We start from the raw sequence: 26,559 nt of genomic DNA, 5'->3' as shown, positions 1-26,559 counted from the left end.
TACTCATGTAAAGGCTCGGGCTTGAGTGTGGGACTTGCGTCAGTTCATTCACAGAATTGGGGGTCCCCTTCCCTAGATCTCTCCTCCAGGATTTCCCCCACATTCTCTAACTGCTATGGACCTATTTTACCTGTCCTCTATAAACAGTGCTAGAAAGAATGGGGTTCTGTCAAAGTTTAGCTCCCCTGCACCATGCTGTCACATACCTTTGCAAAACCTGGTATACCTTTGTGCTGAGGTGGCAAAAGTTAAAGACAGAAGACATACCCCAACAGCCTCTTTTATTGGATCCACTGACATCTATGGCAGTGGCAGAGCAGCTTCAGGACTGGGCTGGCCTTAATGTAACACCAGGAGAGAAAACAGAAGAAACAAGAATTGGGATCCCAATATCCTCCTTCCTCCTCCAGGTCAGGCATGTAGGGATCCCTATTTTAGTTCTTTGGCTAGAAAGAAAGGGCTTCACTCACACTTTTTGCTATCTATACTCATGGCAGTTTGGAGATGTGCCTGCCTTCTGGTTAGGCAAGCCACGGGATAAACTTCAGTAAACTTGCCACCATTTTGTTTATTCTTCACATTTTACCTTCCTTCCCATCTGCCTGCTATTATTTATATTTCCTGTGTCCTTACGTAGTTGCTTTTTGTATTCTTTCCAGGGTATTAAGTTGTGATAAAAGAAAATATTTTCATGCAATTTAGGATCTCACAGCTTTAATGAGTGATTCATGAATCGGACAGCATCCTATTCAGAAAGTAGAAGGGAGCCCCACAAAGGGAGTGGAAAGGGGAAGCTCCTATGGGGCAAATGCAGAAGCAAGTGAGGAAATTGATTGGCTGACATTAAGTTTCTATTTTACGGGGGGAGGGGAAGGTGTCTTACAAAGTGGGGAGCAGATACAAATTGATTAGTATGGTGTATTTGTCCATTCTGATAAGCTATGTCTACTGTACCAAAACAGGTAATTGTTTATCTGAAATTCTGTAAAGTGGGTTCCATTTTCTCAGAAAAGCCCCTGCAGATCAATTATTTTTACCTTCTGGGAAAGCCCTTCTCTGAACTGGGTCCCATCCGGGCCAAGTCCATGCAATCACCCCTTTTATTTTACTCATCAGTAATAATCAGTGAAAGGAGACACTAATAAGCTTGTTCCATTGTGGTCAGTGGTGGAAATCTGCTATCCCTGATTATTTGAAATGGCCCAATTCTATCTCCTATAAGGATCTTTTTCAGCTATTTTGCTTGGTATATAACGGACTTCATCTTGCTGACTTGTTTGCCATCTTTGGGAGATTTTTCTGTTATATGATAATTTTCACATTTTATTTTTTCCCCTGTTTTCTCTTCTTGGAATCTATCATCCAGTGATCGGAAACTTTTGAATCTCTAATTCTCTCATGATCTGCTTCCCTCTCCGATCCCTACCGGAGTATTAATATAATACAGTCATAGGTTCAGGCGTTAAGAAGCCCCAGCTCTCCTTTGAACCCCTCTGGCAGCTGACTCATTCCCACTCCCCAAGGCTTAATCTCCTTTTAAAACCCCAGGTCCCCCTCCTCCCGCCCCCGAAACTCCCACACGCCTCAGGGGTGATTCGGTTAAACGAAAGAACTTAGTTCCGGGCGGAAGATGCTCAGCTGTGTACCCATATCTTAGTTCTGGCAGGTCCTGCGTTGAGACATAGCTGCAGCCGGCGGGTTCCAGCTGACAGGCGGCAGGACAAAGCTGTGAGGTCCGCCCGACTCGGGACTACATTTCCCAGTGGCCACCGCGCCTCTAGGTGACAACTTGCTCTGGACTACATTTCCCAGGACTCTCCCCACCCCGAGACTACTACATCTCCAAATTCGTGCTTTGGTTACATTTCTGGTAACGGGGTGAGTGGCGTAAAGATTTGTTTAAACATCTGGTGTCTGAATCTACGACCTAGGTTGGGGCCGTCGGGCTTTCTCGGTTTTAAGCTACATTTCCCAGAGGCCTCTGCGCCAGAGGCTCTTTTCTGTCGGAGTTACGCCTAGAAGAGTGTGCCCCGGCAGTCGTGGGAACTGTGCTGCTGCAGTTTGGGACTGGTTCGCCCGAGACCCTGCGACACTGGACCGACGCGTGGCAGGCTGGGGGTGAGGGAGCCAGCGAACCGAGTGTTGTGGGGTGGGGGAGGCACGTGAGGGCTTGTGTGCCAAGAGATTGGGGTAGGGTGGAGGTAGGTGTGATTGTGACTGGATGTCTCCGTGCCTGTGCGCGGTGTAGCTGGTTGCATGATTGTACGTGATTGTGACTGCAGGATTATATGTGTGGCCATTTGTGGCTATGTGAATGGGGTTTATATGGTTGTGCGTGGTTCTTGTCTATGTTAGTGACTGTATATGTGGAGCGGAATGGGGAGAGCGTCTTTATATCCGCATTCTCTAGGCTGTGTGTCTAGCCGTGAACCTACAAAAGAGGTTCAGCCAAAGTTGGATGGGCACTTCAGACTGAAAAAAAGACGCAGGTCACTCCATATAGTAATATTGTAATAGTTTATTAGGGAACTTGTAGACGGAGAAGCTGGTCTTAAGGTTATATTGGGCAAGAACAAAGAAGACACAGAGCCAAGTCAGGATTTGCAAGATCGTAAACCTGTCCTTTTGAAGTTACTGATACATAGCAGAAGTAGTTGTAGTATAGATAACTATCATGCTTAGGAATGCGCACGTGCGTTTTATGCTGTACTTTCAGAGGGGACGGGGTTTGTCTTATCTAGGAATTTATGGCTTCCCCGGTTTGTGGCCTCACACTGTGAGGTTGTGATACTGCATTGTGGTTCTGACTGTGTTACTGTGGTTTTGTGTGACTGCATGTTATGACTCTGGTAAGAGTTCGGTGGTGAAGGAAGGTGGAGAAGAAGAGAGTGTATCTTCATTTTTGGGTTGTGACAGTGGGATAGTACTTAAGTGGATCTTTGAGAATGTATGGTCACGGTGTGAGGGGCTGTATGTCAACATTTGTGTTACTGACAATAGGTATTCGCTGGTGAACCAGGTGGGAGGAGAATGCTTTCATTTCAGTGTTTCTGGGGGTCTCTAATGGGTTTGCGATTGTGTGGTAGTGCTGTTGTGCTTCTGTGAGGGAAAAAGTGAATGGTGAGTATGGCTGTGTGTTACTATTTGTTGTTACTCATTCACGTAAGTGTTTGGGTGTGAAGCGCGTGTATGTGAGGATCCCATCTTCATTTCAGTGTTTCTGAGATCTCTGTTGGCTGAATGATGGTGCTTTTGTGGATCTTTGTGTGAGGCTATGAGTTGGCCATTGGTCAGTGTTGGCCGTAGGAGTTTAACTGACAGGAGATGGGTGATCCAGAGAAAATGATTTTTGTTTGTGCTTCCAGGACTGATATTAGTGCCTGGCCTGTTTTCACGAAAGTGCCTCCATATCTTCCCAGGAGCAAATCCTCTATAGTTTTTCTTGGTATTTCCTTCCTCTGTACCCAGGCAGGAGCTGCCACCAACTGAGCATCATGGAAGTGAGTCATGTGCACCCTAAGACCAATGGTGAATACTAGGGTTCCAAGGACTTGTGGCTATGAGATCTCTGCTATTCCTCCTTTCTCTCACGTTATTGTGACAGGGGCCTCAGTTCCAGAGAAATGGCCCCCAAGTAGGAATGTGAACCCAGAGTAAAGTTTTAGGTGAAGAGTTTCCATGCCCTATATTAGGTCTTAGGATGAAAATATAGAGCTGGAAGTGACCCCCAGGTTAGATCCTGGGATGAGAAAAGGAGAAGCCCTGGATCCTTTGGATTACCCTATCATGGCCCCTTTGTCATGAAATTTGGTCCTTCTCTAATCCTGGAAGGAACTTGTTGCCCAGACTCCCTCCATGGGTCTGTAACAAATAGTGGGAAGGAGGAGTGAGGCTGTGATTTTTCTTGGTCAGTCTGGGCTTCAAGAAGGGCTCAGTTTTCCATGATTCTTTCCCCCTCTTCCACTTCTGCCCTTCTCCAAGAAATGTGCCCAGAAGTCAAGGAAAGAAACCATGGTGAGCTGCAAGCTATGAGATGAGTGGCTACTTTCTTTCTTCCCTGAAAATGCCTTCTTGTTTTTCAGAGCATATGTTTGTTTTCCTTCTCCTGAGAATTCTTAACCAGACCTATAAAGTGATCTTTTTTCTAGGCATTCTTTTATGAGTCAGTTGGGACCCAAAGCCTTTGTTGTGCAATATGGTAGCTACTAGCCACTAGTGGCTACTGGGCACTTGAAATGTGATTGATCACAATTGAGGTGTGTACTAAGCCAGAATTCTAAGGCTTAGTAGGAAAAAATTTATCTCCAAAATTATCTCATTTGTATTTCTTTACTATTGATTTAATGATGAAATGATATTTTAGAAATATTAGATTAATGGAGTATATTATTAAAATTAATTTTACCTTTTTTTTAAAAAAATGTGGCTACTAGAAAACTTTAAATTACATGTAGGGCTTGCATTACATTTTCTTCTATTCGATAGTGTTGGAGTAGATTAAAAAAAACCCAGTTTTATCCTCTCCCTTGCGTTCAGTGGTTCCCTCTTGGTCACCTTGTTGTTTATTGACAGTACTTAATGCTCAATCTTACCCTCCATCAGAAATCTTAGAAAAGTATCTTTCCTAGAGGAAATCTGATAACTTTTTATTTTATCTTTAAACTATTATTAACATTAAAAATTGGTAACCCTTTCACACAGCATAGAAATTCAAAAAGTGTGAGTGTATAGTATGAAAAGTTTTTCCATTCCTGACCCCAAGGCACCCTATTCCCTCCACAGATACAACCAACGATATTGATATCTTTTGAATATCCTCTATAGATAATGCAAATGCAAGCAAATCTGTCATCTTTATCATTTTCTGTTTTTTTTTTCTATTTTGGGACACAAAAGATAGTACAACCTCTCCACCAATGATTTGTATACTTTGTTTAATTTTTAAATTTTTTTACATGTTAATAGGCTATCCTGGAGATTGTTTCTATTAATACTAGAGATGGTCTTTATTCTTTTGGGGGTTCCTAGTATTCCTTATATGAATATAATGTAGTTTACCTGCCCACCCTATAATTGGAGATTTACACTGTTTCTAATGTTTTGCTACTGCAAATAATTCTGAGCTTAATATCTCTGTATACATAATTTTGCACATCACTAAGTATATCTATAGGGTAAACAGCTAGATTTTAAGTTGTTAGGTCATAGAATATGTGCATTCAAAATTTATTAACTATTATGAACTACCAATATTTTTCTTTTTCCATCACTTATATTTTTAACCAATGTTTGATTTTCTAGTTCATGCAAGGCACTTTGCTTGGTACTGGGGAAAATTTTTAAAGAATATATGGTATTGACTCACAGATAGGCTCTTAATATTAAATTGAATGTAAAATTTGGGCCATTTTTATGGGTGTGTTTTTTCTGAGAAAATAATCTATTTTCATAATTTCCTTCAAAGGGAGGATAGCCCCAAAAGATTTAGAATCATTTGTGTAGAATCAAAGACTGCAATACCTTGAAATGACCTTTGATCTTCAGTGATTTTACTTCTGGACATTTATTTCATGTACATTCTTAGAGATACACAGTATTATGTATGTACAAAGAAGCAGTTCAGAGTTCACATCTAATAATAGATACATTGTAAAGTAAATCATTCTGTGTCCACATGATAGAATATGTACCTAATAAAATTACTATTATAAAATTATTCATAATGACAAAAAATGTTTATCATGTTACATTAAATGGCACTGTTAATAAGGAACAATACAGTTTAAGAAATATTGAGTGAGTAGCATTAAGTTCCATTTTCTAAAGTATAGATTTGCAAGATATTTGGAAGACATTTTATAAAGGTTCCAACCAATGAAGAGATTTGTAAGATATTTTGTTAGGGTGTAATCCATAAGAATTTTGAAGTAAGTGATTCAGTGGGGGAAAGAGTGGAACTCACATTTATCTTATATCTTGTGCTCTTTGATTTGTGTACATTGTTGCCGATTCTTTAAATTGCGCTTATCCAAGTTTGTTATTCATAGAACAGCCTGAAGTAAGAGTTTCTATGTTTTAAGAAAGATTTATCTCTAGCCCAAAGGGCATTCAAGAACATATGGGTGTTATTTGCTTCAGGTACATTAATTTTCTTGCTGGTCACTTCCTGGGTCAATAAACATGTTATTTTTTCATAATTTTTCCTTTATTTAGAATGTACATCTTCCTGGATATAGACCACATTCATTCCACTGCAATGAAAAGAACTTAAACATTCTTTCCTGATATTGAAAATAATATGGTCACATTACAAAAATTTAGAAACTTGGCCATTTCCTTAAATTATTTTCCTTGGTCTGTCATGTGTGTTAAAAACTTTTCCCTCACTTGTTGTCAATTCCTTGGTTTATTTTACAGGAACATTAAAAAAAAAATGCTTTTAGGCATATTTCCCCCTTTCTTTTATACCTTTCTTGTTTTATTCTCTATTTCTAAGTTAGAAAAGTACTCACCTGTATTTTTCTGTGGTATTTTGCATTTTTAAATTAAATATTTAAATCTTCAGTCCACTTGGAATTTTCTTCCTTCTGTTTATAGCTGTTCTCTCTCCCCCCAACCCCCGAGTCCTGCTAATATTTTTTAGCTATCTCTCTAGCCTCATCATGGCCAAGGTTTTCCTATCTAGTACTTTGTAGAAGAGAGTTATCTACTAATTCTTTCTGCTGTACCAAAGCACATGCAGAGGGTTTTTGTTTTTGTTTTTGTTTTATTTGCATGGGCAGGCACCGGGAATTGAACCCAGGTCTCTGGCATGGCAGGTGAGAGCACTGCCTGCTGAGCCACTGTGGTCCACCCCAGGCAGAGGGTTTTAATTTCCTTTTCTTATCAACTCCTAACTGCATTTATTCCTCCCTCAATTTCCTGCTCTCCACAGTGAGCAATGATGTGGTAACAAGGGGGAGGCAGATCTGAAGAGAAAAGTACTCTGCACTAAGATTCAAAATTCTGGGGTCCTAGACTCATCTCTCCACTTACTGGTATGTTAGGGATGATGAAAAGAGTCTGGAAATACATAATGGTGAAGGTTACATAACATTGTCAGGGTACATTATGTCACTGCATTCTTTTTTTAAAATTAATTAATTAATTTTTAATTCAACATAACAATATGCAAACACAAACATTCTTACCATATGATCATTCCATTCTTGATATATAATCAATAACTCACAATATCATCACATAGTTTTATATTCACCATCATGATTGTTCTAGTTTGCTAGCTGCAGGAATGCAATATACCAGAAACGGAATGGCTTTTAAAAAGGGGAATTTAATAAGTTGCTAGTTTACAGTTCTAAGGCTGAGAAAATGTCCCAATTAAAACAAGGCTATAGAAATGTCCAATCTAAGGCATCCAGGGAAAGACACCTTGGTTCAGGAAGGCCGATGAAGTTCAGGGTTTCTCTCTCAAGTGAGAAGGCACATGGTGAACACAGAGTTTCTCTCTTGTCTGCAAAGGCACATGGTGAACACGGTCAGGGTTCCGCTCTCATCTGGAAGGGCACATGGTGAGCATGGCGTCATATGCTAGCTTCTTCTCCTGGGAGGCATGTTCCTTCTATCTCCAAAGGTTGCTGGCTGGTGGACTCTGATTCTCGTAGCTGTGTCATTCTGCTCTGCTCTCTCTGAATCTTTCATTCTCCAAAATGTTTCCCCTTTTATAGGACTCCAGAAATTTATCAAGACCCACCCAAATGGGTGGAGACATGTCATCACCTAATCCAGTTTAACAACCACTCTTGATTAAATCACATCTCCAGGGAGATAATCTGATTACAGTTTTAAACATACAGTATTGAATAGGGATTATTCTGACTTTATGAAATGGGATTTAGATTAAAACATGGCCTTTCTAGGGGACATACATCCTATCAAACCAGCACAATGATCGTTTCTTAGAACATTTGCATCAATTCATAAAAAGAAATAAAAAGAAAACAGAAAAAAATTATACATTCCATACCCCTTACTCCTCCCTTATATTGATCACTAGCATTTCAATCTACTAAATTTATTTTAACATTTGTTCCCTCTATTTTTAAAATTTATTTTTAATCCATATGTTTTACTCATCTGGTAGTAAAACCAGGTATCTTTTTTTAAAAAATCTATTTATCTATCTGTTCTAGTTTGCTAGCTGCCGGAATGCAACACACCAGAGATGGATTGGCCTTTAATAAAAGGGGATTTATTTTGTTGGTTCTTCAGAGGAAAGGCAGCTAACTTTCCACTGAGGTTCTTTCTTACATGGAAGGCACAAGATGGTCTCTTCTGGTCTTCTCTCCAGGCCCCTGGGTCCCAACAACTTTCCCTGGGGTGACTTCTTTCTGCATCTCCAAAGGCCTGGGCTGAGCTGCTAGTGCTGAGATGAGGAATGCTGAGCTGCTAGGCTGTGCTACAATGCATTCTCTCATTTAAGCACCAGCCAATTAAGTCAAATGGCACTCATTGCAGCAGACATGCCTCCTAGCTGACTGCAGATGTAATTAGCAACAGATGAGGTTCACATACCATTGGCTTATGTCCACAGCAACAAGACTAGGTATGCTCACCTGGCCAAGTTGACAACTGAATCTAACTAACATACTATCTAAAAGGTAGATAAAAGGAGCATCAGACACAAGGTTGTCACAATCACACAGTCACATTGCAAAAGCTGTATCATTATACAATCATCTTCAAGAAACATGGCTACTGGAACACAGCTTTACATTTTCAGACAGTTCCCTCTAGCCTCTCCATTCCACCTTAACTAAAAAGGTGATATCTATATTATGCGTAAGAATAACCTCCAGGATAACCTCTTGACTCTGGAATCTCTCAGCCATTGACACTTCATTTTGTCTCATTTAGCTCTTCCCCCTTTTGGTCGAGAAGGTTTTCTCAGTCCCTTGATGCTGAGTCTCCACTCATTCTAGGATTTCTGTCCCATGTTGCCAGGAAGGTCCAACCCCCTGGGAGTCCCTTGTAGAGAGGTGGAGGGCAGTGAGTTTGCTTGTTATGTTGGCTGAGAGAGAGAGAGGCCACAATTGAGCAACAAAAGAGATTCTCTGAGGGTGACTCTTAGGCCTAATTTTAAGTAGGCTTAGCCTATCCTTTGTGGGGTTAAGTTTCATATGAACAGACCTCCAGATTAGGGCTCAGCCTATTGTTTTGGTTCTCTCCATTGCTTGTGAGAACATCAAGAATTCTCCACTTGGGGAAGTTGAGTTTTCCCCCTTTCTCACCATTTCCCCAAGGGGACTTTGCAAATACTTTTTCATTCACTGTTTAAATCACTCTGGGATTTATCAGGGCATCACTCTGGACAAACCTACAAAATCTCATGCTCTACCCAAGGTTCCATGTACTTACGGTGTTCAGTTAAGCTGTCCACATAAGTTATATTAGGAAATGCACTAGTCAAAATATAAATTTTATACCAAATAAACATTTTTTGCTTTAGTTTCACACATAGGTTTAAGTTTTAAAATATTAATTACCATTTATTTTTAACACTCTGCAGTATTGTATGTTACTGAATTCTACACTTAAAAATTATTGGGCGGGGGTGGGCCACGGTGGCTCAGCAGGCAAGAACACTTGCCTGCCATGCCAGAGGACCCGGGTTCGATTCCCGGTGCCTGCCCATGTAAAAAAAAAAAAAAATTATTGGGCGGTACCTTCCCTCTCTCTGCGTGGGACATGACTCCCAGGGGTGTGGACCTTCCTGGCAACGTGGGACAGAGATCCTGGAATGAACTGAGACTCAGCATCAAGGGATTGAGAAAAACCCTAGAATGAGCTGAGAATTAACATCAAGGGATTGAGAGAACCTTCTCGACCAAAACGGGGAAGAGTGAAATGAGACTAAGTGTCAATGGCTGAGAGATTCCAAACAGAGTCGAGAGGTTATCCTGGAGGTTATTCTTACGCATTAAGTAGATATCACCTTGTTGTTCAAGATGTAGTGGAGAGGCTGGAGGGAACTGCCTGAAAATGTAGAGCTGTGTTCCAGTAGCCATGTTACTTGATGATGATTGAACAATGATATAGCTTTCACGATGTGACTCTGTGAATGTGAAAACCTTATGTCTGATACTCCTTTTATCTACCATATCCACAAAAGAGTAGAACATATGGAATAAAAATAAATAATAGGGGGATCAAATGTTAAAATAAATTTAGTTTGAAATGCTAGTGGTAAATGAAAGCGAGGGTTAAGGGATATGGTATTTATAACTTTTTTTCTCTGTTATCGTTTTATTTCTTTTTCTGTTGTCTTTTTATTTCTTTTTCTAAATCGATGAAAATGTTCTAAGAAATGATGAATATGCAACTATGTGATGATATTAAGAATTACTGATTATATATGTAGAATGGAATGATATTGTTTTGTTTGTTAATTTTTTTTTAATTAATAAAAAAAAGTAAATGGCTTTTCTGGAGTACATAACAGTTTCAAAACAGGACAGGTAGTTTTTTTCTATGTTCTTGTATCTCCCTTCCCTATGTAACTGTGAACTCATAAAAATAAAGACATTTTTTAAGCATTAAAAAAAAATTATTGGGCGATACAACAGTGGCTCAGTGGCAGAATTCTTGCCTGCCTTGCTGGAGACCCAGGTTCAATTCCCGGTGCCTGCCTATGCAAAAACAAACAAACAAACAAAAGTATTCAAATGGCTTTATATTATGTATATTTTACCAATATTAAAACTTTAAAAAATCTGGGGTTCTAAGCACATCTCTACCACTTACCAGTATGTGACTTTGAGCAAGTCTCATAATTTCCTTTTTTCTTTAAACTGTTATTTTGAAAGAATTTGAAACTTATGGGATAGTTGCAAAAGTAATTCAAAACCCAAAGAACTCCAAAATACTCCCACCCCTCAGATACCGAGACCTAACAATTTTAATATCTGCCACGTGTTGCTGATCATGTGTTATAATGTCTGGGTTGATCTGTTCCCTCTCCTATATAATGTGAAAAATAAAACCTACTTCACCTAGTCTTCAGGATTGTTGGGAAGATAAAAAGTGATCAAATCACAGAATAATGTCTTCATGCACCAAGTCTGAAAACCTGGAGTCATCTCTGATTAACCCCTTCTGCCATTCCTCCTTATGCAGTTAGTGACCAAATCCAATTGATTGTACTTATGAGATATACTGCCCCCCCAGCTTTTTACCATGAAAAATTTCAAACATATAAAAAGTTGAGAGAATGCTTATATACCCTTTACCTAATTTAACAATTTTCTTTCTAATATATTTGTATATATTATTATACATATAATACATATATAATTTATATATCAATATATATAATATATATATATAATTTTTTCCAATTTTGTGATAAACAGGACTTTTATTGGTAGTAAGCTAGAGCAAACAATCAGAATAATACATATGCAGTATTCAGCACACGCAGTAAAAGTTAAAGAATTCAAAAACTGTCTAAAACAAAGAAACTGGAGAAAAATCTTGCAGCTTGAGATATAGTGGTAAAGGTCCTCTCCATCCTTTGATTATAGCTTGTACTCTGTATTCAATAGAACTTACTGCACTTACTGAAATAAATACAGACATTTCAGTACTGAGTGTATTTAAGAGGATTAAATACATTTTCTAAGAACTTGACATTGACAATATATAGGTGACCCTTTAGCTGGTAAAGGCAACTTAAGGGAGAGAAGTGGGGAAAGGAAACTAACTAGCATTTTGTAACCTTTTAAAATAATTTCTTATTTTCCAAACATTGCTTTTATAACACAAGTGTTTTACACTTGCACAATGTTAATTACTTTATTAGACATGGAAGCCTGTGGTATGTTCTGTTTTCTTTTTCTTTTTAATAGCTTTATTGTGGTGTAATTAACATACAATAAGCTGCTCATGTTTAAAGTGCAAAATTTGATATGTTTACATATGAATACACTTGTGAATATATCATTACCCAAATTTTCCTTACACCCCTTTGTAATCCTTCCTTTTACCATTCCCTGTCCCTGCTATCCACAGGCAATCACTGGTCTACTTTCTGTCATTATAGATTAGTTTACATTTTCTAGAATTTTATATAAATGTAACATAGACTGTGTACCCTTTGTCTGACTTTTTTCATTCAGTATAATTATTTTGAAATTCATCCACGTGGCTGTATATATCAATAGTTCATTCATTTTAATCATTGAGGAGTATTCCATTATATAGACATATTACAATTTGTCTATTCACCTGTTCGTGGACATTTGGGTTGTTTCCAATTTTTGGCTATTATAGAACTGGCTGCTGTAAATTTCGGTGCAAGGTCTTTGTAAGGAAATAGTCATGCTATCTGGGCCTGGAGTTTTCTTTTTGCAAACGTATTTAGTTACAAGTCAATTAATAGATTTAGGGCCATGCAGATTCTGTGGCCATAGGTTGCCACCTGGGCAAGTCTGGTTCAGGGTCTACAATGGTAGAGAGGATGTTTTATTCAGAAAAAGTTTAAAAAGTGTTATCTTTTGGATCTTGATCAGTATCATGGAATAGGTGAATTTCTCCTATTAAAGTGCTTGGTTTCCAAGATCTATTGAAGATTTGCCTTGAATCCATGCTGGGTTCTCTGAATTTCTGGTAGGACTGAGATTTTCAATGTTTCTTTTTATTTCCCTTAATAAATGTCAGTGGAGGAAAAGGATGGAGAGAAATAATTCATTCTAACTTGGTCAGTCTAAAAGCTTGGAAAAAAGCCCGTCTCTCATGGCTGCTTTCTTTTCTCCAGGTCTGCCTTCTCAGGACCCTGCTTCTCCAAGAGAACCCCCCAGATGAGGGTTATTAGATCCTGGAACTCAAAAAGCCATGGCTTCTGTGAGTAGGGATTTCTTCTTTCCTTCCTGAAATTCAGGTGTTTTTTTTTTGTTTTAAGTCACATCAACATTCTTTATTTCACATTTAAGAATCTCTTACCTAACTGTTCTCTACCTAGGACTTGCTCTCCTTTTTTAATTCAATAGCTTATAATACATTACTTTCATTTTCAAATTATCCTTGATTTGGAAGTAAGAGACCCTTTAGACTGGCTTCTGTGTCCTTCAGAACATGTCCCAATCAGTCTTTGAGCACTTTCTTACTTTCCTACATAATGAGATTTTCCATGCTCATTTTGTTCTTTACCCTGATGTTTGCCGTTTCTCTGAGGAGCCCATTTTCTATTTCTTAGAAAACAGTATTTATCTATACTAATTTATATATCTGACTATATATATTGGAAACCATGAGTTCATACTAATTCTTCCAATTTCTATGTTTGTAACTCCCTTCTTCCATAGTTAGAAACCATAAATTCATATTGATAGAAATAAATCAATGAATATATTGAAAGTTTTATGAGGAATGGGGTATTTACACATTCTCAAAATTCTTCCCTTGGATAAGTTTGGCAGATACTGCCTTCATTAAATGATCCAAGTGAATATTATTAGTAGTGGGACAAGCTGTGTGTCACCTGATGTGATGTACTAAGAACCTATTATCAAGTTCTGTGACTTTCCTGCCAAAGGAGTATAATCTGAATATAATCATGAGAAAACATCAGACACAATCAAATTGAAGGATATTCTAGAAAATAACTGGCTTATAATCTTCATAATTGTCAAGTACATGAAAATCAAGGAAAGACTGAAGAATGTATCCAGACTGAAGGAGGCTAGAGAGACATGGCATGATTTTGAACTCCTTTTGCAATGAAGACATTATTGGGACAATCGCTAAAATTGGAATGGTTTGTCAGAGGATAGGTGATAGTATATCAATGTTAATTTCCTGATTTTGATGGTTGTTTTGTGTTATATGGGGGAATGTCCTTGTTTGTCAGAAACACATTCAAGCCTGTCTTATAAATATTCTGTAATCTGGAGTTTGTTTTTAAAAAATTAGAGTAAAAGGAAGGCCCAAACTCAGTCTTTCCAGTTCTGAAACCCTTGCGTTCCCAGGTCAGCCACACTTTAGTTCCTGGTTCTTCAAATACTGTATTCTTTTTTTTTTTTTTAGTTGTATATTCATCATGATCATTTATTAGAACATCTGCATCAATTCAGAAAAAGAAATAAAAAGAAAACAGAAAAAAATTCATACATACCATACCCTTTACCCCTCCCTTTCAATGATCCTAGCATTTCAATTACTAAATTTATTTTAACATTTGTTCCCTCTATTATTAAAAAAATTTTTTTGTTAATTTTTAAAGTTTTTTTAAAAAATATGACAAGAAAGAAACACAAACATTCTTAACATATGATCATTCCGTTCTACATATATAATCAGTAATTCACATCATCACATAGTTGCATATTCATCATCATGATCATTTTTTGGAACATTTGCATCAATTCAGAAAAAGAAATAAAAACAGGAAAAAATTCATACATACCATACCCCTTACCCCTCCCTTTCATTGATCACTAGCATTTCAATTACTAAATTTATTTTAACATTTGTTTCTCCTATTATTTATTTAAAAATTTTTTTATTAATTAAAAAATTAAAAAAATGACAGGAAACGCCAACATTCTTAAATATGATCATTCCGTTCTACATATATAATCAGTAATTCACAATATCATTACATAGTTGCATATTCATCATCATGATCATTTCTTAGAACATTTGCATCAATTCAGAAAAAGAAATAAAAAGACAACAGAAAAAAATTCACACATACCACACCCATTACCCCTCCCCACATTAATCACCAATACCTCAATCTAAGTTAATCTGAACATTCGTTCCCCCATTATTCACCTTCACTCCATATGTTTCACTCATCTGTTGATAAGGCAGACAAACTGCATATCAAACACAAGGTTTTCACAATCACACAGTCACATTGTGAAAGCTATATCATCTTCAAGAAACATGGCTACTGGAACACAGCTCCACATTTTCAGGCAGTTCTCTCCAGCCTCTCTACTATATCTTGACTAACAAGGTGATATCTATTTAATGCATAAGAATAACCTCCAGGATAACCTCTCGACTCTGTTTGGAATCTCTCAGCAATTGACACTTTATTTTGTCTCATTTCACTCTTCCCCCTTTTGGTCTAGAAGGTTCTCTCAATCCCTTGATGTTAATTCTCAGCTCATTCTAGGGTTTTTCTCAATCCCTTGATGCTGAGTCTCAGTTCATTCCAGGATCTCTGTCCCACGTTGCCAGGAAGGTCCACACCCCTGGGTGTCATGTCCCACGTAGATGGGGGAGGGTGGTGAGTTTGCTTGTTGTGTTGGCTGGAGAGAGAGGCCACATCTGAGCAACAAAGAGGTTCTCTTGGGGGTGACTCTTTGGCCTAATTTTAAGTAGGCTTGACCTACCCTTTGTGGGGTTAAATTTCATATGAACAAACCCCAAGATTGGGGGCTCAGCCTATAGCTTTGATTGTTCACACTGCTTGTGAGAATATCAGGAATTCAACTTGGGGAAGTTGAATTTTCCCCCTTTCACACCATTCCCCGAAGGGGATTTTGCAAATACTTTTTTATTCAGTGTTCAAATCACTCTTGGATTTATCGGGGCATCACTCTGGACAAGCTGACAAAATCTCATGTCCTACCCAAGGTTTCATGTATCACTCTGGACAAGCCAACAAAATCTCATGTCCTACCCAAGGTTTCATGTACTTATGGTGTTCAATTAAGCTGTCTACATAAGTTATATTAGGAAATACACTAGTGAAAATATAAATTTTGTACCAAATAAACATTTTTTGCTTTAGTCTCACACATAAGGTAAAATTTTAAAATATTAACTATCATCTATTTCAGCACCCTGTAGTAATGACATTCCTTTGTTCTTCCTCATGCAAAAAAATTTTTTAAATTTGTACATGTAGTCACTATCATTATACACTCTAGGCATTCCTAGATTATACCATATCAGTCTTTATCATCTGTTTTTCTTTCTGATTTCATTTGTGCCCTTTGGGGAGCTTCTTAATGACTTATTCAATTTCTTTACTTGTGATTGGTTTATTGAGGTCGTCTGTTTCTTCTCGAGTCAATGTTGGTTATTCATCCCTTTCCAGGAAGTTGTCATTTCATCTACATTGTCTAGGTTATTAGCATAAAGTTGCCCATAGTATCCTCTCATTACTTCCTTTATTTCTGTGGGGTCAGTGGTTATATCTCCTCTTCTATTTCAGATTTTATTTATTTGCATCCTCTCTCTTCTTTTTGTCAACCTTGCTATGGGTCCATCAATCTTATTGATTTTCTCATAGAACCAACTTCTTGTTTTGTTGATTTTCTTGATTGTTTTCATGTTCTCAATTTCATTTATTTCTGCTAATCATCATTATTTCTTTCCTCTTGTTTGCTTTGGGGTTAGTTTGCTATTCTTTCTCTAGTCTTTCCAAGTGGACAGTTAATTCCTTGTTTTTTGCTCTTTCTTCTTTTTTGATATAGGCATTTAGGGCAATAACTTTCCCTCTTAGCACTGCCTTTGCTACATCCCATAAATTTTGATATGTTGTGTTTTCATTTTCATTTGCCTTGAGATATTTACTGATTTCTCTTGTAATTTCTTCCTTGACCCGCTGGTTGTTTAAGACTGTGTTGTTGAGCCTCCACATATTTGTGAATTTTCTAACACTCTGCTTATTATTGATTTCCAGCTTCATTCCTTTATGATCTGAGAAAGTGTTTTGTATGATTTCAATCTTTTTAAATTTACTGAGATTTGTTTTGTGACCCAGCATGTGGTGTATCCTCGAGAATGATCCATGAGCACTTGAGAAAAAGGTGTATCCTGCTTTTGTGGGATGTAATGTTCTATATATGTCTAAGTCTAGTTCATTTATAGTATTATTAAACTTCTGTTTCTTTATTGATCCTCTGTCTAGACGTTCTGTCCATTGATGAGAGTGGGGAATTGAAGTCTCCAACTATTATGGTAGATGTGTCTATTTCTCTTTTCAGTGTTTGCCTCATATATTTTGGAGCATTCTGGCTTGATGCATAAATATTTATGATTGTTATGTCTTCTTGTTGAATTGTTCCTTTTATTAATACATAGTGTCCTTCTTTGTCTGTTTTAACTGTTTTACATATGAAGTCTAATTTGTTGAATATTAGTATAGCCACTCCTGCTCTTTTCTGATTGTTATTTGCATGGAATATCTTTTTGAAACCTTTCACTTTCAACCTATGTTTATCCTTGGGTCTAAGATGCATTTCCTGTAGACAGCATATAGATGGGTCCTGTTTTTAAATCCATTCTGCCAGTCTATGTCTTTTGATTGGGGAGTTTAATCCATTAACATTTAGTGTTATTACTGTATGGACAGTACTTTGTTCTACCATTTTGCCTTTTGGATTTTATATGTCACATCTCATTTTTCTTCTTTTTACCTTTACTGATAGTCTTCATTTCTATACTCTTCTCCACACCTCTCTCTCCTGTCTTTTCATATCTGTCTCTTGTGCTCCCTTTAGTATTTCTTGCAGAGCTGGTCTCTTGGTCACAAATTCTCTGAGTGAATTTTTTTCTGAAAATGTTTCAATTTCCCTCTCATTTTTGAAGGACACTTTTGCTGGATATAGAATTCTTGGTTGGCAGTTTTTCTCATTTAGTATCTTTAATATATCCTCCCACTGTCTTTTTGCCTCCATGGCAAAAAAATCTACATATAGAAATCTACATATAGTCTTATTTGGCTTCCCTTGTATGTGATGGATTGCTTTTCTCTTGCTGCTTTCAAGAGTCTCTCTTTCTCTTTGACATCTGACATTCTGATTTGTAAGTGTCTTGGAGTACGTCTATTTGGATCTATTCTCTTTGGGGTTTGCTGCACTTCTTGGATCTGTACTTTTAAGTATTTCATAAGGGTTTGGAAATTTTCAGTGATAATTTCCTCCATTAGTTTTTCTCCTCCTTTTCCCTTTTCTTCTCCTTCTGGGACACCCACAATATGTATATTTGTGTACTTCATGTTGTCATACAGTTCCCTGAGTCCCTGCTGATATTTTCCCATTCTTTTCCCTATATTTTCTTTTGCTTGTCAGATTTCAGATGTCTGGTCCTTCAGTTCACTAATCCTATCTTCTGCCTCTTGTGATCTGACATTGTAGGTTTACATTGTTTTCTTCATCTCTTCTACTGTGCCTTTCATTCCCTAAGTTCTGTGATTTGTTTTTTCAGACAAATCTTTTTGCCTGAAAAGATTTCTTTTTGTTCATTCCTTTCCTTCTTTATATCCTCCCTCAATTCATTAATTTGATTTTTTGATAAGATTTTCCATGTCTGTTCGAACATTCTGAATTAATTGTTTCAAATCCTGTATTTGAATTGTTGATGTGTTCCTTTGACTGGGCCATTTCTTCAGTTTTCCTAGTGTGATTCATTATTTTTTGCTGGCATCTGGGCATTTAATTACCTTAATTAGTTTATTCTGGAGATTGTTTGTTGCTTCCTGTGAAATGAAGCTTGAAGGATATTAAGGAATGACAAGAAAGAAAGAAAGAAAGAGAGAGAGAGAGAGAGAGAGAGAGAGAGAGAGAGAGAGAAAGAAAGAAAGAAAGAAAGAAAGAGACAGACAGGATCAGGGGGTCTGAAGCTTAACTTTAACAATCAACAGACAACTTTATTCTTAACTAGGTCCTGCTTATATACTTCAGGGTTTACGTGACTAAAAGCATGTGTACATTTCGAGATAAAACAGAGTGCCTACTTTTCAGTATATTACTCCCTTCATACAAGAGATAGCTAACAAGACCTTGGGGTTAAAGAAGAAACAAACATTCTCTTCCACTCAGACTGTCCTCCAATTAAGCAGATAACAATCTCCTCAATTTCTTGCCACCACTCTGATGCCAGCTGCTCCCAACAAATTCTGCAGGTCTTGTTTTAACCCTTGGCTCCTACAATTGTTTTCACTTTTATTTCCCTAGGATTTTCTTGCTGGATGACTTTGTTGTCTATCTGTTCTTTGACATTCGGTTCAGTCCTCTAGCTTAGGTTTTATTTAATAGATCAGAACTTTTCAGTTCTTGTTTTTTTTTTTTTTTTTTTTTTTTAAAAACCCACCCCTTAAGAGAGTCAACTTAGGTATTATACACCCCAGTCAGATTTTCCCAGACCCACCTGATCTCCTCTCAGGAGGAAAGAGTTATCTGTGTCAATTTTCCGTGAGGGTGAGACGCAGAAGATTAATAGACTTTCCTATATAGTCTCTGGACTTTCCATTTTTCCTACCCTGCCCAGTATGTGGTACTTTTATGCTGGTCCCACCAGCATAAAGTGATGTGGTACTGTTAACTTCAGCAGATTCTCCCTGCTTGGACCGTGGTGAAGACAGAGGAGAGGTTGTAGGCTGGCTTTAATTGCTTCCCTTTTCCAGACCGTGGGAATTCCTTGAGGGAGGGATTCCACTTGAGCTGGGCCCATTCCTCTCCTGGGGAAGGCACAGGCTCCAGACAAGCTCTCCAACAAACCTGTTTTTGCCTATGCCTGGGGCAGTGGAGCGGAGAAGACTTGCAGCTATATCCAAAGAGTAATCAATCCATAGAAACCCAGACACAAAAGAAAAAAAGAAAAATCCTTTTCAGAGCAGGACCCTGTTCCTCAGGTTTGCCAATCAGGAGCTTAAGTTGGTATGTTGCTCTGTGTATCTCCAGGTCCTATGTGCCCCCTCCTTTCTTGCAGGGCCCAGACCTTTTCAGATCCAAAAAAACCCTTTTTTTCTTTTTTCTTTTTCTGTCAGCCCTGCCCCCTCTGTGCCAGGGCAAAGACCAATGACCTCTGCTTTTACTCAAGGTTCAGCTGAGCTGGGGGCCAATTTTTAGTAGTCAGAATCTGTTACTCAATTCCATAATTGGTATTTGGTTGTGCTCAGCCCCTGCTGATGGTAAAGTCTCTCTCCTTTCCCCTCTGGGAAGCAGCCTGTGAGGGAGGGGCGCTGGCCACCATGGCTTGGGGAACTCATGGTTCTGGGGGGCCTCGTAGCCGGTCCAGCTGTTCCAGACTGGGGTACGCTGTGTGTCTGGTCACTGATGTGGCCCCAACAGTTGTTCTGTATTGTTTCTAGCTATTTATTAGCTGTTCTGGAGGACAAACTAAATCCCACACTTTGTTAAGCCACCATTCTGGCTCCCTCAGCCAAATCCTGTATTCTCAGAAGGACATTCTCAAGGGAAATGAGAGATTCATATTTTTGACAATTTGGTCATTGTCAAGCTTTGTATTTTGTAAACATTGTATTATTTATTTGGGAATCTCCACATAGATTTTACTCACTCCCAGGAATGAAAGGATAATGGAAATCCCCCCCCCCATTAGAATGAGGTTTTGATGCAGCAGTAGAATATAATTTTTTCACTGTGCTCTACCACATTTTTCTAGCTTTAGCCTATTTTACCTTTTCTTTTCTTTCAGTGCCTTCCTATTCTCCATATCCTATTCTTTCATCTTAAAATATATTTTTAAATTTTACTGGTACTACATAAATTTGTTATTCCAGGGGTTGGTGATATTCAAGGATGTGGCTATAGATTTCTCTCAGGAAGAGTGGGAATGCCTGGACTCTTCTCAGAAGGATTTGTACAGAGAGATGATGTTACAGAACTACAGCAACCTGGTTTCAGTGGGTAAGAATGTCCAGCCCCAAATATTTCTCAAATTTATTCTTGCTTCCTTATGCATTTCTGGGTTATCTCTCATGTGGATCAGTCAATTTCCCTTCCCTTTCTTAAAGGGGGTGTTTTGTGCTTTTCAGATTTGAGAACAGGCAGTTCCATTGGTACCTTCAAAAGACCTTTCTTCCTCTCTCTTGTCCTTTCTGTTATTGCCTCTTTCCCTTTGTGTCCAGAAGACAGCATTTGAGTACTGGAAATTCTAGAGCATGATAAAGTTCCATTTCTTTTATTGTGAGCAGGATATTCCATTTCTAAGCCAGATGTGATCTCTTTATTGGAGCAAGGGAAGGAGCCTTGGATGGTTGCAAGGGATGTGATAGGAAGACAGTGCTCAGGTGAGTGAGGGCTGATTTGATAAAGGAATGTTCCAACACCTTTGAAATTTTTGTTGGAAAGCTCCTCTTAGAGGTCATGGCCTATGGAGAAAAGGCCTGATACCTTGGATGGAAAGTAAGATCTATTCAGCAAAATCCCCCTATATACCCAATGATCATTCTCTGTGCAATCCTTATCTTAATTTCTCTTCTATTTCAAAGTGGGAGGTGCCCTTGTTCTTCCCCAGTGAATGCTCCTTAAAGAGTTCTTAAGTTCCAGTTCTTTTTTGTTTGCTCTTTTGTATTTACACTAATGTATATTTATCCTTCCCACAAAATATCTATTTTTAAAAACACTTCTGATCATTTGTATCACTGTCCAGTGACTTGTTCCTTTTTTTTGCCCAGCTATTTTTTCTCATCTCTATGTGCTTTATTATTTTTTAAAATGTTTTTTTAATTGTAAAATATAACATATATACAAAGCAAAGAAAGAAAAAAGCAATAATTTTTAAAGCACACTTCAACAAGAAGTTACAGAACAGATGCCAGAGTTTGTCATGGACTCAGTTTGCTGTAAATGGCTTTCCTTTTTATAGCCACACCATATTCCATCATATAAAATGTATCACAGTTCGCCACTCTGCTTCTCAGTCATTGTACCCTTATGCTCCCTCCATCTATTGGGCATCATGGGTAATGTCCAAAATAAACATCCCAAGTCTTACAGTATCCTCACTTGGTTGTACAGTCATCAGCACTCTCAATTTTAGATAATTTTCAATGGTCCATAGCAGAAAGAACAGACAAACACAGTGTCACCAAATACCAAATCAAAACTGTTTATCACTTGCCCTTACCCCCCAATTAGTTGCCCCTGGTAGTGCTGTGGTACTGTTGATGTCTTCCTATAACTATTAGTCATAGCATGTAATTTTAGTTTTCCCCCTTTACCCCTCTACTATTGACCCTTTGTCCAATATCAAATCTTTGATATAGTTCATGCAAGAACTTAAAATTGTAGATTTAATCAGTGAGATACATGGTACTATACATCCCTTTCAACTTTCAGTCATAATGATGTGTGATTTTTTTGGGTGGTGGTGGTGAATGGGCTGGGAGTCAAACCTGGGTCTCCTGCGTGGCAGATGAGCATTCTATTACTGAACCACCTGAATCACCTTTTTATAGGATCTTTTTTTTAAAAAAATATTTTTATTGACAGATATTCATGTATGTATAGTCCAAACATGATGTACAATCAGTGGCTCACAATATCATCACATAATTGTGTATTCATCACCATGATGATTTTTAGAACATTATCCCCCTTAAAAACAAATTGTGTAGATTGAAATAGTGGTCAGTGAGAGGGAGGGGCAAGGGATATGGGATGTATGAGTTTTTTCTTTTTACTTTTTATTTCTTTTTCTGAAGTGATGCAAATGTTTTATTTGTATGTATGTATGTATTTATTTAACATGGGCAGCCTCTGGGAATCGAACCTGGATCTCTGGCATGGCAGGGATGCAAATATTTTATATTATCTGTGTGTGTTCTTATTGCTTATTTAAAAAATACTGTGTGGTAATATTTGAGAACTATTTAAGTATTTTTCTACTTTTTCCCATTTCTATCTGGAAATTTTCTTTTCCTTGAAAGAAAAACAGTAAATATTTACTTTCTTATTACTTTTCAGACTTGCAGTCTAGTTGTGGGACCAAAGAATTACTTCCAAAAAAGAACATCTATGAAAAAGAATCATTGCAATGGGAAAGAAAGAAAAGACTTCCAAGACATAGACTTGATGGCTGTAGTTTCAGTGATGATTGGGAAAACAAAAGCCTGTTTGACAGAGAACAGGGAAATCATGAGGAGTATTTTAGACAAATGATAATCACCTGTGAAAACATGCCCACTTTTAGCCAGCATACAGCTGTTACTCTACAAGAGAGCATTTATACTGGAGAAAAACCCTACAAATGTAAGGAATGTGGGAAGGCCTATAGTCGTGGCTCATTCCTTGCTCGCCATCAGAGAATGCATACTGGTGAGAATCCCTATGAATGTAAGGAATGTTGGAAGTCCTTTAACAATTCTTCCAGCTTTGCTTACCATCAGAGAGTTCACTCTGGCAAGAGACCTCATGAATGTCAGTTTTGTGGGAAGTTCTTTATTCGTAGCTCACATCTTTCTCAACATCAGAGGATTCATACTGGTGAGAAACCCTATGAATGTAAGGAATGTGAAAAGACCTTTACTCAGTGCTCACAGCTTATTATACATCATAGAATTCATACTGGTGAGAAGCCCTATGAATGTAAGGAATGTGGTAAAGCCTTTATTTATGGCTCCCAACTTTCTTACCATCAGAAACGTCACACTGGTGACAAGCCCTATGAGTGCAAAGAATGTGGGAAGGCCTTTATTCGTGGCTCAGAACTTAGTCGACATCAGAAAACTCACACTGGTGAGAAACACCTTAAATGTAAGGAATGTGGAAAGGCCTTTAAACGTGGTTCCTATCTTGTTCAACACGAGAGAATCCATACTGGCGAGAAACCCTTTGAATGTAAAGAATGTGGGGAAGCTTTTATTCGTGGTTCTCAACTTATTCACCATCAGAAGATCCATTCTGGTGAGAAGCTCTATGAATGTAAAGAATGTAGCATGACCTTTATTCATAGGTCACAACTTAATCTACATCACAGATTTCATATAAGAGAGAATCACTATGAATGTAAAGAATGTGGGAAGGCCTTTACTCTCAGCTCACAACTTACCTGCCATCAAAGAATTCATACTGGTGAAAAATTCTATGAATGTAAGATATGTAGGAAAACCTTTCTTCGTGGCTCACAACTTACTGAACATCATAGAATTCATACTGGTGAGAAACCTTATGAATGTAAAGAATGTAGGAAGGCCTTTAGACGTCGTTCACATCTTAAAGAGCATCATAGAATTCATACTGGTGAGAAACCCTATCAATGTAAGGAATGTGGGAAGGCCTTTAGTCGTGGCTCAAAGCTTAAGCGACATCAGAAAATTCATGCTGGAAATGCTTTTAAGCCTCTGAGCTATTTTTCTCTAACTTGCAGTTGATTGTAATCCTGAGTCAGTGCTTTAACCAAGCATTTCCAAGAGTATGTCTCAAGAAACACTAATCCCCAAGATAGTACTTTAGAAAAGTTCTGAAGCAGTACATACTACTTCCCCTTCTGGAAAAAATAGGATGCACATTGTCAGTCCTTCAAAATGCTGTGAGAACTGCAGGAAATAAATTGTTAATTTTGCTTAACCGAATATAGCTCCAAATTATTTGACCGTGAAAGCCCTTTATTCTCTGAATATCTCATGATACCTTTGGGATTGGAATACTCTTTGGGAGATTCTACTTGTGATGATCATCATAGCAATAACTCCAAGATCTCAGTGACTTACAAAGCAAAGACTTTTTCTCTCTCAAAAGCATATTAGCTGTGGCTCTGTTCAACATATCTTCTTCATTTTCAAATACAGGAGGATGAAGAAAAGTCACTCTATTTGGGGCATGCTGTTCTATTGGAAAGGACAAAAGAGAGGAAAAATCAGCAAAACCATACAATGGCTGTCAAAGCTTCTGGTCAGACTTTGTATAAGTAACTCTGTTCTCATTTCAGTAGCCAAGAGCTTATATAGTGAAGCCATTTGTTAGGTGGACAAGAGGTATGTTTCTCCAAGAGAATAAGGTCACTTGACAATGGGCAGGTATATATAACCCATATTTATATATAATGCATGTATAATTGGAAATAAATGATACATTCTATGTCCTAAACAAAATTAGTGACTTTAAGGATGGAAAGTTCATACATTAAGGAGGAAGTTAGGTTTAGGGGACAGTATATTCTCCATTGATGACATGTTTTCTCCTTTTAGCCTCCTACAGCAAGATCTGATCAATAACCAGATTGGTCCTCCTTACAGAAGGAAATCTATATGCCCCACCTTCTCACAGATCTTTTCTATTTCCCTCCCATTTCTTCCCTTCCTGGTAAAGGCTTATGTAATAGATTTTTAAATTATTATAGGAATTTGAAATAAATTAAATATTGAAGTACATTAAGTTTGGTTTATTTCACAATTCAAGTCTGAAAATGAGAAGGACTTTTCCAAGTGAGAAAAACATACATCAAGGGAAGAATTAATAGAAGCTTGTAAAAGTAGCTGTGATAGCAATACTTCTTTCATCTTTACTCTTTTTTAAAAAAATGTTTTTAAGAAAACAATACACTTAGAACCACCAATAGCTTACTTAGCTTAACCATAGGCATATTTAAATAAAGTATCCATATAATAATTGCAAAACTTGTGTTTGTACAGTGAGTTCATAAACTAATTTAAAATTAAGGCAACAAAGAAAAACCTACAAAAAAAGCAAAATTCTTCAATTCTAAATATTAAACACTAACTTAAAGACCATTTGATCAGCTGTCAAAACTGAATGTTCTTGAAATATCAAGTAGAAAGTTCTTGCAAATAGTAATGCCTATGTTATTAAACATTTTCCTGACTTCAGGAAAATATGAAGATAATATTTTTACAATTAACATATGAAAATCTTAAACATCTAAAATGGATATCTTCGTTAGCTTATCTGTAGACATATTTAAAAAAAATCTAAATAATGATCGTAAAGCCCACAATCTATTTGAAATTAAATCAAGGAAGAAAAAATCTGTAGATGTCAAAATTTCATAAATTCTAAATATTAAACACTCTCTTACTACCATTTGATTAATAAAGTGTGTGCATTCTGAAAATATCAAGTAAAAAGTTATTATAAATATCAACTTTGCTATAGTAATGAGCAATATTACTAAATATTTTCAAATATTTGATTTTAGCAATTTACTTTATCTAATTTTACTATAGCTACCTATAGATTTTTTTTATCGTTTTTTGTTGTTGTTGTAAAATGTAACATAAAAATACAAAAATAAGAAAGAAAAAAGCAATAATTTTCAAAGCACATTTCAACAAGCAGCTACAGAACAGGTCCCAGAGTTTGTTGTGGGCCACCATTCCCTCATCTCAGATTTTTCCTTCTAGCTGCTCCAAAATAGTGGCAGCTCTGCTAGAATCATAATAATGATATTATACATTATCTGTCCTTTTGTGTCTCACTTATTTGACTCTGCATTATATCCTCAAGATTCATCTGCATTGTCATATGTTTCAGGACATCACTTTGTCTAAATGCTTCATAATATTTCATCATATATATGTACCACATTTTGTTTATCCACTCATCTGTTGATGGGCACCTGGATTGTTTCCATCTCTTGGCAACTGTGAATATGCCACCATGAACATCTGTACGCAAATTTCTGTTTTTGTCACTGCCCTCAACTCTTCTGGGTATATATACCGAGTATTGATATTGCTGGGTCATAGGACAACTGAATATTTAGTTTTCTGAGGAATCTCCCAACTGCCTTCCACAGCGGCTGAACCATTTTATATTCCTACTGACAGTGCACAAG

The 26,559-nt window shown here is 37.4% G+C and overlaps 1 protein-coding gene and 1 long non-coding RNA gene across 6 annotated transcripts in view; one reads left to right on the top strand and one right to left on the bottom strand.

Annotated features, from left to right (window-relative positions):
* Positions 1-1,684: 1,684 nt before the first annotated feature.
* Positions 1,685-25,711, top strand: LOC143660055 (uncharacterized). Of its 5 annotated transcripts, none has more exons than XM_077133442.1 (5): positions 1,854-1,878; positions 12,815-12,900; positions 20,543-20,669; positions 20,957-21,052; positions 22,731-25,711. In XM_077133442.1, the coding sequence occupies exons 2-5, from the start codon at positions 12,892-12,894 to the stop codon at positions 24,134-24,136; spliced, it is 1,638 nt and encodes a 545-aa protein (XP_076989557.1). In that variant the 5' UTR covers positions 1,854-1,878; positions 12,815-12,891; the 3' UTR covers positions 24,137-25,711. The 5 variants fall into 5 exon arrangements, with proteins under 5 accessions (XP_076989560.1, XP_076989557.1, XP_076989556.1 ...); XM_077133441.1 differs by lacking the exon at positions 1,854-1,878 and adding an exon at positions 1,887-2,118; XM_077133443.1 differs by lacking the exons at positions 1,854-1,878; positions 20,957-21,052 and adding an exon at positions 1,887-2,118.
* The window catches only part of LOC143660100 (uncharacterized), a 93,093-nt gene continuing 89,288 nt past the window's right edge, over positions 22,755-26,559 (bottom strand). The window contains exons 2-3 of the long non-coding RNA XR_013163846.1: positions 24,476-24,592; positions 22,755-23,259 (exon numbers count right to left, since the gene is read on the bottom strand). This is a non-coding gene — a long non-coding RNA (uncharacterized LOC143660100). The remainder of the gene's footprint in view (positions 23,260-24,475; positions 24,593-26,559) is intronic.

This window comes from Tamandua tetradactyla, chromosome 16 (genome assembly GCF_023851605.1).
Source record: "Tamandua tetradactyla isolate mTamTet1 chromosome 16, mTamTet1.pri, whole genome shotgun sequence".
Classification (NCBI taxonomy): domain Eukaryota; kingdom Metazoa; phylum Chordata; class Mammalia; order Pilosa; family Myrmecophagidae; genus Tamandua; species Tamandua tetradactyla.
The sequence above is the reverse complement of the archived record's forward strand: the minus strand, read 5'-3'. Positions and strand labels throughout refer to the sequence as shown.

Bases quoted from the DNA above. Each gene is read 5' to 3' on its own strand.
- LOC143660055 (XM_077133442.1), top strand. The intron at 20,670-20,956 runs GTAAGAATGTCC...TATTGTGAGCAG, and splicing joins CAGCAACCTGGTTTCAGTGG to GATATTCCATTTCTAAGCCA. The intron at 21,053-22,730 runs GTGAGTGAGGGC...ATTACTTTTCAG, and splicing joins GATAGGAAGACAGTGCTCAG to ACTTGCAGTCTAGTTGTGGG.